This window comes from Anticarsia gemmatalis, chromosome 28 (genome assembly GCF_050436995.1).
Source record: "Anticarsia gemmatalis isolate Benzon Research Colony breed Stoneville strain chromosome 28, ilAntGemm2 primary, whole genome shotgun sequence".
Classification (NCBI taxonomy): domain Eukaryota; kingdom Metazoa; phylum Arthropoda; class Insecta; order Lepidoptera; family Erebidae; genus Anticarsia; species Anticarsia gemmatalis.
This window is the reverse complement of record NC_134772.1, coordinates 417,445-435,771: the sequence shown is the minus strand read 5'-3', so window position 1 is coordinate 435,771 and position 18,327 is coordinate 417,445. Positions and strand designations below refer to the sequence as shown.

The window sequence follows — 18,327 nt, the reverse complement described above, 5'->3', positions numbered from 1 at the left end:
TATAAAATGAAAAACATAATTTTAACTTTATGGAATCGGAATTTATTAAAATAATATGTACATTGATTGGACCTATATCTATATTTGTTACTTATGGCAATTAGATACTTAACACTATTACAATACGGACTAAATTCGTTTGAGAGATGTTTTTCTTTAATAAATATTTTCATCTCATACTGAGAGGACGTCAAAATCTTCTCATATTTCAAAAATAATCTATTTTTGACTTTAGAGGAACATTTATTACAAATTTGAGAGTACTCTCAATATGAGATGATTTTTGAAAATGCTCTCAAACTGAGATGAGACGTGTTCTTATCCTATTTCAACACAGTATACCACATTGGACATACGTATGTAAAATTTACAAATATTATAATAGTTTTTTTATTAAATTGTGCTTAAAAATTCATCTCTTAAACCAAATTTTATCCTTTTGATCACATATTTGATATTGTGATATTAAATATTTATATTTCTATATTAATTTTGAATATACCTCGATCCCGCCGGGAATATTCAAAATTCCTTCATTCATATTTAATTTCAGCGCAACATTTTTGAAAAAATGGCTAAAAATATAAAATTTTAATATCACAAAATCAAATAAATTTTCAATACATTGCACCTAACCTTATAATTAATATTTACAGCTTATTAAATATTTTTGCGTTAAATTAAAAGAATATGATAATTTTCAATACATACTTGTACATAACACGAAAGTCATCTTAGATTGAGATGAGAGCATTATCTCAAATAGAGATTAATTCATCTCGATTCAACTTTCGCTCGGTATGAGAGGAATCCTCTCAATCTGAGATGATTTCCGTGTTTTTTTAAATTAAAATATTCTTGTAATCTAACACAAAATTAACCCTAAAATTTTCTCAAAATGGAATTTTAAATTCTAGGAGAAAAACCAAAAATAAAAACGATACTCGCTCATTATTTGGAATAAATAACTTTTACGTAATATACAAATATGTGCAAAACTTCTTTCATGTATTTTTTTTTGGGATATTTGCAACGGAATTATTTAATATATTTATTAAAAGACAAGTAGAATACATGAAAATCATGACTTTTCATTCATGTTTCATAGGCGAGGCGCCCATAGCCAGTTGCGCTCACCGGTCGGTAAACGATCTGTGGGTTAAGCAACCATTGGCGCGGTCATTCCACAGATAGGTGACCGCATAGTGGTATTTGAACTGGACGTCTCCGTGCTTCGGAGGGCACGTTAAAAGTCGGTCTCGGTTGTTGTCTACTAAGATAACAGTCGTTAAGCCACGTCAAGGGCCTCTCGGGCGGCTTGAACAACTTTGACACTAGGTTGACCACTAACCATACGACAAACAAACAATTCATGATTCTCGATTGTGTATGAAATACACTCACGTTTCGCCATTAACAATATTAGTACAATAACAGCGCGATTTTATGTATGTATGTATAATTGAGTTAGTACTCTTGTTCCATACATTTTGTCATAAATGTCGTTTTAATAAATATATTAAATAAACCGTTTCTTAGTAATAATATTTACAATATTATGCGTTTTTTCATTTTCTTTATTTTCTCGTAGTCAGTGTTTTTAATAAATGCTTTTGTTGTACATTTATTTTGAAATAACATTCATTTATAAGTCTAAAACCAATTTTTTTCATCAAATCATCATTTTAAAGAATACTTTTGACAGTAATTGGAAACTGAAAACTATTCCTCAATATAAATTATCCGTAAATCTTAAAATTGGCTTTAAATCTATATAAAAAAGTAACTTTTTTATATAGATTTAGACATACAAATGAATTTAGTTTCCAAAATAAATTTGGTATTTCAAATGCTTAATATAAATAGATATTTAGTTAAAATACTAGTAAACTTTTTGTCTCGTTCTTTTCCCACGTTAGTAGGGTCGAAAAATGATAATTTCGTGAATAAAAACATGATGTAAAGAGATTTGGCTAATGTTCTAACAATTATTGTCTAACTGACAAATAATAGTACTAGTAAAATACCAGTAGTTTATCTAAAATATCTATTTATACAAAACAATTGAAAAAATACCTTTAAAATATCGTAGTCGGTTGTCATTTGGTTAAAATCTACAATAAAATATTAATAGACTAGGTTTAGCTTGCGACGTTGTTCGCGTAAAACAGCTTTTTTTAGAATAAAATTAACGACCACCCTGCACCCTGCGCCGAAACGTCAGGCATTACAAGGTAAAATGCGTGTTCGCGTTAATTCCCATATTCTATTATACATTAAACATGCAACGCGGAAATATAAGAGTTAATTTATTAAATAAATAATATTGGACAACTCACACACGGTCATCTGATCCAAGCTAAGCAGAGCTTGTACTGCAACCAAATAACTGATAAACATACTTATATACTTGTAATTATATACTTATATAGAACAGTACTCTGGCCCCTGCCTACCCTTATGGGAGGAAGGCGTGATTTTATGTATGTATGTAGAAAAACATGTACGCAAGCAACGCCGCAGGCATCTAGTATATTATATATTGTAGATATTAACCATTGATTTAAATTGAACAATCCTTAGTTTGGATAAATTAATTAATTAGTCGGAATGTGTTTGGGAGTAAGGAATTCCAAAAATAATTGTAAATTATAAATACAATTGAATTATTAGTTGTTAAACTGGAATAAGCCTTTCTTCCAACTATGTTGGAGTCAGCTTCCAGTCTCATCGGATGCAGCTGAATACCAGTAATTTACATGCAGCGACTGTCTATCTGACCTCCACAACACAGTTACCTGGGTTATAACACGATACTAAGTAAGACTGGTATTGACATTTGAATCTGTCTCAAAATGGGATAATTTCGCTCACTTTGAGATTATTATGCAATTGTATTCATAAATTACAATATATTTTTACATTTTTGGCAAATGGCAGTTTACAATGTTAATTTATAGTCAAAATATGATTTGTACATTGCATATCTTTGATTAAATTGAAATAATTTTGAATTATTTTATTCATATCAGTGTAGTATTCAAATATTATAAATTTTGTAAAAACAGTGATTTTTCAGAAAAAATATGTCATTCTGAGATGAAAATACATAATTATTTTTTATATTATTTGTAAAGCAATAGACCATTTTGCAATAATTACCAAAGTAACACTTATATCGCCTACAGGCTGCACTCGCCGTGGTCGCGTGCTGATTTGACCAATGCTTTTAGGTATTTTAAGGTAAAATGCGTGTTCGCGTTAATACCCGTATTCTATTATACATTAAACATGCAATGTTATAAGTATTTCACATTAAAATTTAATTTTTAACAAAAAAATCACTGTTTTTACAAAATTTATAAATAATTTTTCACGTTCCGTTACACGCATTAACTTTACAATCGTAAGATCAAATCTGTACATAATTTTTTTAATATATATTTTTTATTAATTTTAATATTCACAACTAATATTGCACTCTTATCACTAAACATGTCGATTTTGCTTCGCTCGAAAATAATTAAAATTAAAAAAAAAAATTTGAAAAAAAAAATCTTCGAAATTTTTCGTTAATATAAATAGACATACATTGTTTTATCAAAACATGAGATCGTCTATTCAAAATTACAATTTTAAAATTTAATCTATATCTCCCGATATAACTCATAAACTGCTGTACCTATTTTCAAACCAACCGAGCGAAGCATTTCACATACAAATTTTTCATCAATTTCTGATATGCTTTCAGATTTACACACAAAAAGGAATGGGAACATCGAATTAAATGCAATAGGCACAATCAGAGAAAAAAAAACAACAAACGTCAAATTCAATTTGACAGCTGTCAGATTGTAAACGTCAAAGTGACATTTGTTATGTCAGATTTCATAGGAATAGATTTCATTAATCTTAAGGTGTAATATTAATATACCTGAAAGGTATTTTTATACAACTGTAGTTGAAATTTAAATCGTATTTATAATATCACGCTTTTAATAGTAAAACTAGTAAACATTAGTGTTTAATTCACTAAAAACCACTTAATAACACTTTGTCCAATCCGGGAATCGAATTGCAACCATCAATCAATCTATCCTCGGTAAGAGATAGATCTACTAGTAGTAATCTGGGTTACTTGTATTGAAAAAGAACAGTAAATATTTAGTAATTAACTAAATTGATTACTAAACTCTACAATAAAAGTATATAAATTGAACCTAGGACTTGTAAAATTAAAATACGATTCAATTCCACTACAGTTGTTCACAAAATAAAAACCAAACAGTTGATCAACACATCAACTTACCGATCAATTGTTCAAACAGTCAAACTAGTGATCAATTGCTCACATAACTTCCCATACTCTCTCTGATCACCGGAAATCCTTCTCATTTTCAATCCCTTTTTCTCCATTGCCTTATTCTCACACAAAACCAGTTCTATCTGGATCCCACCAGAATATTCTAGATTTAGATAACCGGTCAATGACCCGTCGCCGTCTTTGGAGTCCGTTTCAACGAAAATATTTTGCGGCGGGACCCTAGAGTTGATCGCTTCTTTTAACAACTCGACAATTTTTTGCGAATCTAACTTTGAACAAACGGTTGAAAGAGTCACTTCGTAGTACTCCTGAACGCATGAAACTTTCTGTGGACTGAGTAATATAGGTATTTTTTCTTCAGGCCTGCAAATTTCAGTTAATCGCAGATCCATTGTGGATCGTTGCAGTTTTTCTATATCAACGCTGGGTGATTCCTCATCACACTTTTCCAAACAGTGCCTACTATTGTCTTTAGACATGTACACATCTTCGTAATATTCCTTCACCTCCCCAAGCACCCCCTGAGCTGAGAAAGAAGATCGTGGCGTCTCCCCCTTTTCAGAAAACGACCCTCTACCGAAGTCACTTTTTTCAGAAAACGAGGACCTACCAAAATCACCTCGTTCAGAAAAACTACCTCTGTCTGAAAACGAGAAAGATTCTCGATGCTCGGAAAAACTGCCGCGATTTTCACTGAAACCTGAACTTATGGAAACAATATTTGAATAAATTGATTGGATATTTTGTTCGCAATTTGGTGAAACATTTGCTGAATCATTGCTTAGAGAATCGTCGCTGAAACCTAAGCTTTTGTCACTCCCTCGGCGCGGATATTTCAACTCTTCGCACAAGAATTTGGCCGTTTCATCTATAGATTCTTTGGGAGACTGCATTTCTGCGTCCTTATCTATATGTTCCTCCTTCGGTTCCACTTGCTCCGTCTCCTGGCTTACTTTTCTCCCTATACCTTTGGTAATCGACGGTCTATCGTCCAGATCACTTGGTTCCGATATAACAAACTGAGGTAAGGAATATTTAGTATTCTCCAAACTATCCATGCTGTCTTCGCTTGAGGACGCTACTAGAGTTATTTCGGAACCTAGGCAGTCAGTCAGACTGATTTGTGGGTGTGTAGGAGCAAATTGGGGTACAAACCTTAACTCAGGATAATTCTTTTCTTGTGTTCCATTGCCAATTTCTTCTTGTATCATGTCCAGAGGAGATCCTGGGTTAGAAATGGGCGAATTGTTTAAAGACCTATGAGCCACCATGTGTAATTGTGAGTGAACGAGTGGGTGTAGCTGCTGATATTGGCCAGTGTCCATGTCGATATTTGATCGGAGGTCCAGAGGGGTAGCTGATGCTTGAGGAGTCCCTCTCGTGATGGAGCCGGTGTGCAGGTAGCTGAGACCCTCCGTGATCTGGTGGAGAGGGGAGCCGGGGCTGGCCGGGCTCGTGTGGCCGGAGAGGAGGAAATTGAAGGAGTGAATAGATTTGAGAATTTCTTGAGATATGTTCACGTGAGGGGAGTAGAGTGTGTGTAGGTTTATGCCGATTTTTAGGGCGAGGTCCTGTGGACAAAGAAATAAATATGGGTTAGTTTTTATATTAATATAAACACCGAAGAGAGAATGTGTCATAATTTTCCCCGTTTTTGTAACATTTTTCGTTGCTACTCTCCTGATAGTCGTAGCGTGATGTTATATAGCCTATAGCCTTCCTCGATAAATGGGCTATCTAACACTGAAAGAATTTTTCAAATCGGAACAGTAGTTCCTGAGATAAGCGCGTTCAAACAAACAAACAAACTCTTCAGCTTTATAATATTAGTATAGAATACTAGCTTTTACCCGCAATTTCGTCCGCCACCGAAATGCGTCATTTTCCCGGGGTAAAAAGTAGCCTATGTCCTTTTTCGCGTATCAAAATATCTCCATACTAAATTTCATGCAAATTGGTTCAGTAGTTTAGGCGTGATTGAGTAACAGACAAACAGACAGACAGAGTTACTTTCACATTTATAATATTATAGTATAGTATAGTATAATATAGTATTATAGTATGTGTAAGTATGTATATATAAATATTAACATTTAAAAAGAGCAAGCCGTGAGTTTCTTGCCGTTTCTTCTCACGAGCAACAGCTTTTCCGAAACGGTGGTAGATAAAAAATATTTTGACGATATCAAATACTTGTTAAAGTTTATGAAATAAAGAATATTTGACTTTGACTTTGACTATAGTATATAGATTATTACCTGTGTCAACAACAATGTCCTATGTAATTCATTAGCGCTAGGTTCATGCACATGTCTGACGGCCGCGAGCACGGCGCGAGCCGCCTCCGAGGACAGCGTGCTCAGCTCCAGCGGCGCCGGGATGCCCACACACGAGTGGATGGGTGACCCTGTGGGGAGAAGGTATGGTTAATATTATATTTATATACTTGCAGTCAACTTAGGTAACTTTGAATCATTTGGGTAACATTGACAGTGGGAATATGAACTAGTTTCGATTATTTTTTCATATGAAACCAACACAATTGATAAAAGTTTGCAAAACTAAAATGAATCTGTATCAATTGTGTTGGTTTCATCTGTAAAAATAATCGAAACTAATTCAAATTCCCACTGTCAATGTTACCCGAATGATTCAAAGTTATCCAAATTGACTGTACATAATTATTTATTCTATTTATTGATTTAAGGAGGTCCAACAGCTTGTACTTATTTAATAATATTGTTAATTATGTTGAGATTTCAACTGTGGTTTTGCTGTTTTTTTTTATATTTTAAACTAGTCGTGTTTAAGTCGGATTTGTCCAAGTTTTCTGTACCATTGTGAAAAAAACTGAAAAATCTTTGTCACGGGGTCGTTTACAAACATACAAACAATGGACATAAAGAACAACCAGACCCGAAACAATTATTTTAAGGATCGCACTAATAACGGTTTCGTGTGGAATCGAACCCACGACCTCCCGACGCAATGGCATCGGTGTGGCAATTCTTACCACTAAACTAGGCAGACAGTCAAAACGAAAAAAAAAACTAGAATTTGCCAAAGCAAATACATACATACCTACCATTTTTTAAAATGGTTTTCAAAAGTATTTTAACATTATTATCCTATTTAACCCACTTAAATTTTTTTTTACAATTTTTGTATAATTACTTACCAGGCATGGACGCGGCCGGTGTATGTAGTCTCGCGTCAGCGTGCGGGGGCGAAGCACCCGGCCCGCCGCCGCTACGACGCTCTAAACCACGCTGTAAAGAAAAAGCAATAAATATTAGCTTTTAAGCCTTCGCAAATGGTATTTTTATATTAAGACCCGACAATAAATGTAAGCATGCTTTCTACCTAAAAAAATCAGATGAAAAATTTGTTTGGACGAATTTTTATGATTGTAAATTGGTTAACAACACACGTACGTTTTTTCAAATTTGAATCAGTTTTTAGATTTCTATTTAAATAATAATTTATTTAAAAAAAAGATAACTCCTGCACTAAGAGTTGCTCTTGTGTCGCTGAAACTTTTATATACAAACAACGGACACAAAGTACAACCAGACACGAAATAATTATTTGTGGTTCGCACAAATAATTGTTCCGTGCGGGAATCAAACCTACGACCTCCCGAGGTAATGATAGCGGCGTGGTTTCGTAAAGCACAGCGCCACGAAGGCAGTGAATAGGGATAGTCAAAGTAATATGGTAAATGGTTTTAAATGGTTTAAATATATAATGGAGATTCGTAACCAGTGTGTCATGACATTAGAAAGAACTCTCCCGAAATCGTCGTTAACAATTTTAATTGCCTGCGATCTCAGACAATACAAAATAATCTAAGATGCCTCATTTGTGGGTTGATTAGGAACGCGGGATGTTTAGTGGGGAGTAATAAAGGTCTTCTTCAAAAGCCGGACCGATTCAACGTGCCACGTAATCCTAGACCATGGAGTCGGCCGTCAGTTACCGGTTAGCCAACTTCCTTGCTATTATTCCACACCAACCATTATTAAGTTATTACTTGACGCTCCTAAACACTAATTATAAACGACATATAAACATGGTACATACCTGCAACTGCTGATATTCAAGTCTAGCCGACGCTAGGTCGTGTGCGGCGCGCGGCGGCGAGCACTCCGCGCGGCGGACCGGCGAGTACCGCTCCGCGTGTTCTCGAGCTATATATATAATATATATACATGAGATATAAGTATATTGTAGTGGATTGAAGACTTTTTAACAAGAGTTATTAAGTTCTGTATTTGTGATCCGTTTCTTTATGTGTAACAAAATTAAATGGTTTAAGAGTACTTTAGAGATGAGTTAAAATTACATACTAAAATGGCGATAGATATCAAATTAGTATGCGATTTTAAACAAGTTAAAAAATATTTTTTTTAATTATTTTTATTAAATAATTCGCAATCTTAAATGCTTTTAGCAAACCGAAACTTTTTTAATTTAATTGCACTAGTGAATATTAATTAAAACAGTAATTAATTAAAATTATAAATACGAAAGTCTATTTTTTATCGCTTGCTTTCACGGTTCTAACGGACTCTGAAGACTATTATTTATTAATAAAAGAAAAACTTAAATGTTTTACAAAAAAAATAGAAAATCAATTCTAGTAATTTACTAAGTCATATCAAAAAAGTCTTCAATCCATTTAATCAATATCAAAATTTCTTAAAAATAAATTTTACAACTATACTATATTTCACGCACACACACACACAAAAAACATCGATATAGTACTAAATTAGTCTAAAAAAACACTACTACACTCACACACACACAACTACGTTTTAAAAACACACATACATGCATAAAAGACTAATAAAAAATTACCTTTTTTTACACTGGAATCAGTAAAATAATCTTATATATAAAATTTCCATGTCACAATGTTAGTTACCGTACTCCTGCGAAACGGCTTGACCGATTTTCGTGAAATTTTGTGAGCATATTGACTAGGTCTGAGAATCGGCCAACATCTATACTCCTTACTATTTCATACCCCTTAGTGATAAGGGTTGCTCACCCATTTTTTATGTTTGGGCGTTTTTTATCATATGACATTAAAGAATATGAAATTTTTAACCTTTTATCACTAACCCCTATTTCTTAAAAGCCTATTTAGTATAAGGTCAGGTGGCATATTTCGTCTATAGGGTATTAAAATACTAGGTCGGAGAAAAAGTCTTTTCGCATTATAGTATGTATGAACTTGTAATAAAATCTCTTTGGCTTCAAGAATCACAAATGAGTACACGGTTCATTAGGTTTCTTTCAGTGAGCTCGTGAGGTACCCAAATATCGAGCTATTTTGTGTAGAGAAAAGATTTTATTACAAGTTCATACATACTATAATGCGAAAAGACTTTTTCCCCGACCTAATATACCATTAGGTACCTTACAAACTTATTATTTTTAATATCTTAAATATACCCATATACCCAAAAACATTTGTCAAAAAAAAAATACCCACCCATCTCCTGAACGGTAGCTAACATTTGTAGCTTAACCCGCTGCGGTCCGGAGTATTTCCTCTGCCTAGTGTTGTACTGGCTAGTGTTGTAACTAGTACCCGCTGATACGGGTATTTGTAACGGGGTACCGGCTGTTATAGACCCGCTCGGTATAGACGTTTGGGTATTTGTGAAATTACCCTGTTGCATTTGGGTATTTGAAAAGTTACCCGATTGCATTTGGGTATTAGAGAAATTACCTTGGGACATTTGATTGTTGGAAAAGTTTGTCTGCTGTTGTAATTGGGTATTTGTATAATTACCCTGTTGCATTGGGGTATTGGAGTAATTATTTTGACCCATCTGATTGTTAGAAAAGTTACCTTGAGACATTTGATTGTTGGAAAAATTGGTCTGTTGTTGCATTGGGGTACTATTAAAATTACCCTGCTGCATTGGGGTATTCGAGAAATTACCCTGTGACATTTGGTTGTTGGAATAATTTGTTTGTTGTTGCATCTGGGTATTTGAATAATTACCCTGCTGCATTGGGGTACTTGTGAAATTACCCTGACTCATTGGGGTATTAGAATAGGAAGGTTGATTGAGCGATGGGTTCGAATAACTACTTTGGTTCATAGGGGTATTTGAAAAAGATGGTTGTATTTGGTTGCTAGAGTAACCCTGGTTGCTGTAACCTTGGTTAACGGTAGGGTTAGAGTAACTAGAGTTCATTGTATTAGAATAATTACCCTGATTTAACTGGGTATTTGAAAAACTTTGGTTAATTTGTGTCAATTGATTGTTTTGATAATTTTGTATGGGCGTACCACTTGTTATAGAACCAAAATGACCTGAGAAATTCCCGAAATTTTTGGGTTCAAAATTTTGGGGTATTGGGGTTCCTGAGACTATAGAACCTTGGTTTTGGTTGACTGGGGTCCCACTGGTTATGGACCCTGAAACAACGTTTTGGGTAACAGACCCATGGGTAGGGGAGTACTGTCCCATAGCAGGCGTAAAAGGTGACGATGCTTGAGTAGTCATAGGGGTCCCAGACATTATAGACCCTTTAGTACCCATTATACTACCCTGCGGTATAGTTTCCAGTTGGGGTTTCATAGATTTCTGGGTATTCTGATTCTGGGTATTGTAGTTTGGGGTACCAGCGGTTATAGAACCCTGGGTGGGGGACTGGGGTATGTTACTCTGTCCGCTACTAGTGGGGGGGCTTTGGTACCCAGACTGGTACTGAATGGAAGGGGGTAGGTAGTTCCTCTTCATCCTAGCTTCGACTTCCAAAACTAATTCGGGGCTAATAACTAAAAAATAAGCGAAAAAAATAAAAATAACACAATTAAATTACAGGCAAGAAAAAATAGGGTTCCTTAAGGTGCTCCCACAGAGCAGTTATATAACGTTATACAACTTTTTGTAACAGGATAACATTTATAATAGCTTGTAACAGTAACATGTTAAGAAATGTTATCTATACTTAATATTATAAAGCTGAAGAGTTTGTTTGTTTATTTGTTTGTTTGTTTGAACGCGCTAATCTCAGGAACTACTGGTCCGATTTGAAAAATTATTTCAGTATTAGATAGTCCATTTATCGAGGAAGGCTATAGGCTATATATCATCACGCTACAGACGAGCAATAAAAAATGTTACAAAAACGGGTAATATTTTGACCCATTCTCTCTTAAGTGACGCAAGCGAAGTTGCGCGGGTCAGCTAGTATGTTATAAACGCTCCCACATTGGTTGAACTCGTTATATAACATTGTGTTCAATCAGTTGGGTTTGTCTTTCGAGGAAGTAAAACATTTTGTTAAATGAAGTTGTATAACATCATAACAAAAGTTATTTTGTTTAAAAACAAATGTTATAAGTCAGTTTCTAACGTTATATAACTGCTGTGTGGGAGCACCTTTAGGTAGGGAACCCTAATTACAACATAAAGTCCCAGTTTCACTGCCTCTGGATAAGCCTTATGTATTAGATAAATCTATACTTTAATATTATAAAGCTGAAGAGTTTGTTTGTTTGATTGTTTGTTTGTTTGTTTGAACGCGCTAATCTCAGGAACTACTGGTCTGATTTGAAAAATTATTTCAGTGTTGGATAGTCCATTTATCGAGGAAGGCTTTAGGCTATATATCATCACGCTACGACCAATAGGAGCAGAGTACCAGTGAAAAATGTAACAAAAACGGGGAAAATTTTGACCCATTCTCTTTTATGTGACGCTGCGAAGTTGCGCGGGTCAGCTAGTCTAAATATATAACTCAAAGGTGACTGACTGACATAGTGATCTATCAACGCACAGCACAAACCACTGGACGGATCGAGCTGACATTTGTCATGCAGGTACATGTTATGACGTAGGCATCCGCTAAAAACGGATTTCGATAAATTATACCCTTAAAGGGATAAAATAAGGGGTAAAGTTTGTATGAATTCAAACAACTCCCGCATTAAGAATTGCTCTTGTGTCGCGGGGACTTTTACAAACATATAAACAACGGACGCAAAGTACAAACAGACGCGAAACAATTATTTGTGGATAGCACAAATAATTGGTCCGTGTGGGAATCGAACCCACGACCGACACAGTGGTAGCGGTGTGGTGACCTAAACCACTGCGCCTTGGAGGCAGTCAATTCTGTCCTGAATCACAAACGACGCGAAATCGCGGGTAAAAGCTACTATACTAACAATATAATGAAAGTATCTAACAGTTAAATTTAACTAAGACTTGTCAGATAGCAGTGACACTGGTCATACAAAATATAAAAAATGCAGGCAAAAAAAACTTATTTTACAAAAAATCTATTTTTTACAACAATTTAGCAAAAAAAACTCCATTCATATGCAATTTTAGCTTCATGCTTTCAACTACTGATTTCAAAAAAATCTAGACATAAAATGTAATTTTATTAAATTAACGAGTTGTATTTTATTTATATCAAAAAACCGTATTTATTTAACGTGCCTTCCGAAACACGATATGTATAAGATGGTCACCCATCCAAGGACCAACCTCGGCAAGCGTAGCTTAACCTCATAGATCGATCCCCGCGGCTGTTGTTAACTAAGCCACGAGCTCCTCAATTAATTAATAGTATTAATTTAATTTGGCTAAGTTCCTGACCCGCAATTAGTCAGCGTGGTGGACTCAAGGCCTAACCTCTCATTACGGGAAGAGACCCTTGCCCAGCAGTGGGACATTAATGGGTTACATTTGATTATATATCAGCTTAGCCTTTTTCCAAACTATGTTGGAGTCGGCTTCCAGTCTCACCGGATGCAGCTGAATACCAGTGTTTAACATGGAGCGACTGTCTATCTGACCTCCACAACACAGTTACCTGAGTTATAACACGATACCCTTCGGTAAGACTGGACTACTACTGTTAACGACTGTCAAAGATCTTCGAAAATGACAGCCGGGACTGACAATTTAACGTGCCTTCCGAAACACGGAGGAACTCGATATGTGTTAAATGGTCACCCATCCACAGAACAACCTCGACATATTAAAATACAACTCGTTATTTTCGAAAAGCTATCATAACAAATATTTATTGCATTTTGGTCTACTGGTCTACTAACCTGGCGGTCTTTCCGTGACAGTGAGAAGACCGGTTCTTCTCACTCGAATGCTCGTAGTAGACGAAGGTGATGTACTTGGCTAAAGAAACAAAAATACACATTAAAAAAATGTCCTTATCGTATGGTTAGTGGTCAACCTAGTGTCAAAGTTGTTCGAGCCTTTGACGTGGCTTAACGACTGTTATCTTAATTGACAACAACCGGGACCGACTTTTTACGTGCCCTCCGAAGCATGTAGACGCTCAGTTCAAATACCACTATGCGGTCACCCATCTATGGAATGCTTAAATTTGCTTAACCCACAGATCGTTTACCGACCGGTGAGCGCAACTGGCTATGGGCACATTTCATTGAAACCAGCCAACTGTGCAGGACTTTGTTTATATTAGGTCGGGGAAAAAGTCTTTTCGCATTATAGTATGTATGAACTTGTAATAAAATCTTTTCTCTACACAAAAAAGCTCGATATTTGGGTACCTCACGAGCTCACTGAAAGAAACCTAATGAACCGTGTACTCATTTGTGATTCTTGAAGCCAAAGAGATTTTATTACAAGTTCATACATACTATAAAGCGCAAAATCACGTCTTCTTCCCATAGGGGTAGGCAGACACCAGAGAACGTCACTTGGTACGATCCTTACAAACTTCCCTTGCTTCATTCACATACATACAGAAATTTTAACGTCTATTTATTACGAATAACTATGAAACACTATGTTTGCTATATATTATTTTATGTATATAATAGTACATAAAAAAGCTGAATAAACAAACAGAGTGGTGTATTTACTTAAATGTTTTTTCCAATATACATAGTCACTTATTTAACGTCTGTCTATTAAATATACAGGGTGTCCCAAAACTCAACGATAATCCGAGACAGGATGAAAGGCCAAGTCATACCGGTTATAGGAAAAATAAAAAAAAAAATCCATATCACTTAGTTCAGCAATAATAGACACTTTTCAAAAAAGTTGAAATTCCACACCCTTGGTCGCATTTTCAAGTCCTGTTATCACCAATGTCACAATTTCGCTGTGTTTTTTTGAATTTCGTGATCTTAATGAAATATGCTATTAATCGTATAACAAATTAATGCACAAAACATTGTTAATTTAATAAAAAAGTTAAGTTTTAGTGAGTCATCTTTCTCAAAAATATCGTTAGTCAACTTTGACGCTTCATACTGAAAAAAAAGTGTACTACACTACCCTTGGCAAGTTATTTCAAAAGTTGGCGCATTTAATCAAGATTTCAAAATGGTATAACACTTGCCACTTTTCTTGCCATTAAAAATGTTATTTTTATTTGAACGAAGAGTATCCTCGCAAATGGATCGGACGCAGTGGTAAAATTTTATGGCCTCCTCGTTCTCCCGATCTAAATCCAGTAGATATTTTTTACTGGGAATGCATAAAAGAAAAAGTATATTCGAAATCAATACAAAATCTATCAGAACTTAGCCAGAAATTTGACTCAGCGTCAGAGGAAATAAATGCAATGAATTTTGATTGACTGGTGCAAAGGTCTTTTGTAAGGCGTTGCAGAGAGCGTTGGTGCAAAGGTCTTTTGTAAGGCGTTGCAGAGCCTAATTCATGCTAGAGGAAAACAATTCGGAATTACTTTAGTTTAAGGAGAATAAATAAATAAGATCGATGGTTCGTTCATTGTTTTTTTTTTATTATTATAACCTATTATGTTTATTACATTAAATATTTGTTTTGGACTGACTCAATTACCTCTTTACTAAAAATAATTGCTTTCCTCTGGCACGAATACAGGCTCTGCAACGGCGTACAAAAGATTTTTTCACTAGTCAAGCAAAATTCCTTGCATTTATTTCTCTGACGCTGAGTCAATTTTCTGCCGAAGTTCTGATAGATTTTGTATTGATTTCGAATATACTTTTTCTTTTAAGCATTCCCAGTAAAAAATATCTACTGGATTTAGATCGGGAGAACGAGGAGGCCATAAAATTGTACCACTGCGTCCGATCCATTTGCGAGGATACTCTTCGTTCAAATAAAAATAACATTTTTAATGGCAAGAAAAGTGGCAAGTGTTATACCATTTTGAAATCTTGATTAAATGCGCCAACTTTTGAAATAACTTGCCAAGGGTAGTGTAGTACACTTTTTTTTCAGTATGAAGCGTCAAAGTTGACTAACGATATTTTTGAGAAAGATGACTCACTAAAACTTAACTTTTTTATTAAATTAACAATGTTTTGTGCATTAATTTGTTATACGATTAATAGCATATTTCATTAAGATCACGAAATTCAAAAAAACACAGCGAAATTGTGACATTGGTGATAACAGGACTTGAAAATGCGACCAAGGGTGTGGAATTTCAACTTTTTTGAAAAGTGTCTATTATTGCTGAACTAAGTGATATGGATTTTTTTTTTTATTTTTCCTATAATCGGTATGACTTGGCCTTTCATCCTGTCTCGGATTATCGTTGAGTTTTGGGACACCCTGTATAATATATTTTTTTAAAAGACAACTCCCGCACTAAGAATTGCTCTTGTGTCGCGGGGACTTGGACAAATATACGAACAACGGACACAAAGTACAACCAGACTTGAAACAATTATTTGTGGATTCAACAAATAATTGTTTCGTGTAGTAATCGAGCCCACGACCTCTCGACGCAATGGTAGCGGCGTGGTGACCTAAACCACTGCGTCACGGAGGCAGTAAGTCAGTCAAAAGCTGAACCAATTTTGATAAAATTTGGTAAAGTGATAGTTAAAGTGTGCGGCTATAATAATATGTCGCTTTTCTGCCAAAAATATACTTCTAAATGAGATGAAATAAGAGTTCAAAGTTATATGCAAGCAAAGCCACATTGATTAGCTAATATTTAATTTTAAAGAGAAATAAGTGTTGACATATTTTTTCTTTTTACATAAATATAAAAGATGGAATGTATTTTATATAATATACCATACATGTTTTTTAATCCTACTTATATTTATAATGATCACTTGTTATAACAGTGAAGACAAACATCGTGAGGAAACCTTGCATGCCTAAAATTTGTTCAAAAAATTTATTGAGCGCATGCAAAGTCCCCAACCCGCACTTGGCCAGCGTGGTGGACTCAAGGCCTAACCCCTCCCTCATTACGGGAGGAGACCCTTGCCCAGCAGTGGGACATTAATGGGGTTACATTTACTTAAATTTATTAAGGTGCTAATAAACAAGATATAAATAGTATTGGAAGCATGATGGGAACATCTACCTACATTATATAAGTATTGAAATCATAACCATACGATAAGATAATGTCATTGTTATAAAGGTGTTCACTCACCATAGTGCCCGAGCTACAGACGGAGGAGACGTTGGCGGCGTCTTCAGGCGTCGCCATGGTGTGTCGTTTGCTGCTGCCACGGTTCATCATGTACCTGGATACACAACATTATTAATTAAATAATTGCGAAAAATGTGCCTTACGAAACTCTGTATATTTAGTATGGTCACCCATCCACTGACCAAACTTGACAAGTGTAACTTAACCCGAGAGATTAATTCGCAAGTCTGTTGTTAGTTAGCCACGAGCTCTCGTTACATAATTTGGTGACCCATCCATGAAACAACTTCGGCAAGCATAGCTTAACCTGAGAGATATATCCGAGCAGCTATGATATAATCTGGTCACTCATCCACTGACCAACCTCGGCAAGCGTAGCTTAACCTGAGATATTAATCTGCGCAACTATCATAATATAATAAGGTCACTATCCACTGACCAACCTCAGCAAGCGTAGCTTAACCTGAGAGATTAATCCGTGCGGCCATCATATAATACGGTCACCCATCCAAATCACAACCTTGGCAAGTAAGCTTAACCCGAGAGATTGATCCGCGCGGATGTTGTCATAAAACACGGTCACCCATCCACTGACCAACCTCGGCAAGCGTAGCTTAACGTGAGAGATCAATCGCGGCCGTAGTTACTTGGCCACGAGCTCCCGTTACATAATACGGTCACCCATCCACTGACCAACCTCGGCAAGTGCAACTTAACTTGAGAAATCAATCGCGGCCGTAGTTACTTAGCCACGAGTTCTCGTTACATAATACGGTCACCCACCCACTGACCAACCTCGGCAAGTGCAATTTAACCTGAGAGATCAATCGCGGCCGTAGTTACTTAGCCACGAGCTCTCAATACATAATACGATCACCCATCCACTGACCAACCTCGGCAAGCGTAGCTTAACTTGAGAGATCAATCGCGGCTGTTGTAACTTAGCCATGAGCTCTTGTTATATCACATAATACGATCACCCATCCATTGACCAAACCCCGGCAAGTGCAACTTAACTTGAGAGATCAATCGCGGCCGTAATTACTTGACCACGAGCTCTCGTTACATACTATGATCACCCATCCACAAACTAACCTCGGCAAGTGTAACTTAACCTGAGAGACCAATCGCGGCCGTAGTTACTTAGCCACGAGCTCTTGTTACATAATACGGTCACCCATTCATAGACCAAACCTCGGCAAGCGTAGCTTAACTTGAGAGATCAATCGTGACTGTTGTTACTTAGAAGAGCTCTCACATCACTCACCTGCATAAATTAGTGTTATAAGCAGAATCAGTGCTTTGTTCTTCCGTTTGTTCTGAACTCTCTGCGCGGGTGGGTGTCCCACTGTCTGACACCTACAACAAAATATTATATTATCTATACTATACTAATATTATAAAGCTGAAGAGTTTGTTTGTTTGTTTGTTTGAACGCGCTAATCTCAGGAACTACTGGTCCGATTTGAAAAATTCTTTCTGTGTTGGATAGTCCATTTATTGAGGAAGGCTTTAGGCTACATATCATCACGCTACGACCAATAGGAGCAGAGTACCAGTAAAAAAATGTTACAAAAACGGGA

At 35.7% G+C, this 18,327-nt stretch overlaps 1 protein-coding gene across 2 annotated transcripts in view; it reads right to left on the bottom strand.

Annotated features, from left to right (window-relative positions):
- LOC142984746 (uncharacterized) overlaps nt 1-18,327 on the bottom strand; it is a 47,084-nt gene continuing 28,757 nt past the window's right edge. Inside the window, exons 16-23 of one of the 2 annotated variants that reach the window (XM_076132506.1) lie at nt 18,012-18,103; nt 16,745-16,838; nt 13,422-13,500; nt 9,828-11,129; nt 8,408-8,514; nt 7,503-7,593; nt 6,583-6,731; nt 1-5,895 (exon numbers count right to left, since the gene is read on the bottom strand). In XM_076132506.1, coding sequence (XP_075988621.1) covers nt 4,321-5,895; nt 6,583-6,731; nt 7,503-7,593; nt 8,408-8,514; nt 9,828-11,129; nt 13,422-13,500; nt 16,745-16,838; nt 18,012-18,103 — 3,489 coding nt within the window. In that variant the 3' untranslated portion in view covers nt 1-4,320. The remainder of the gene's footprint in view (nt 5,896-6,582; nt 6,732-7,502; nt 7,594-8,407; nt 8,515-9,827; nt 11,130-13,421; nt 13,501-16,744; nt 16,839-18,011; nt 18,104-18,327) is intronic. The other variant, XM_076132507.1, reaches the window with a different exon arrangement.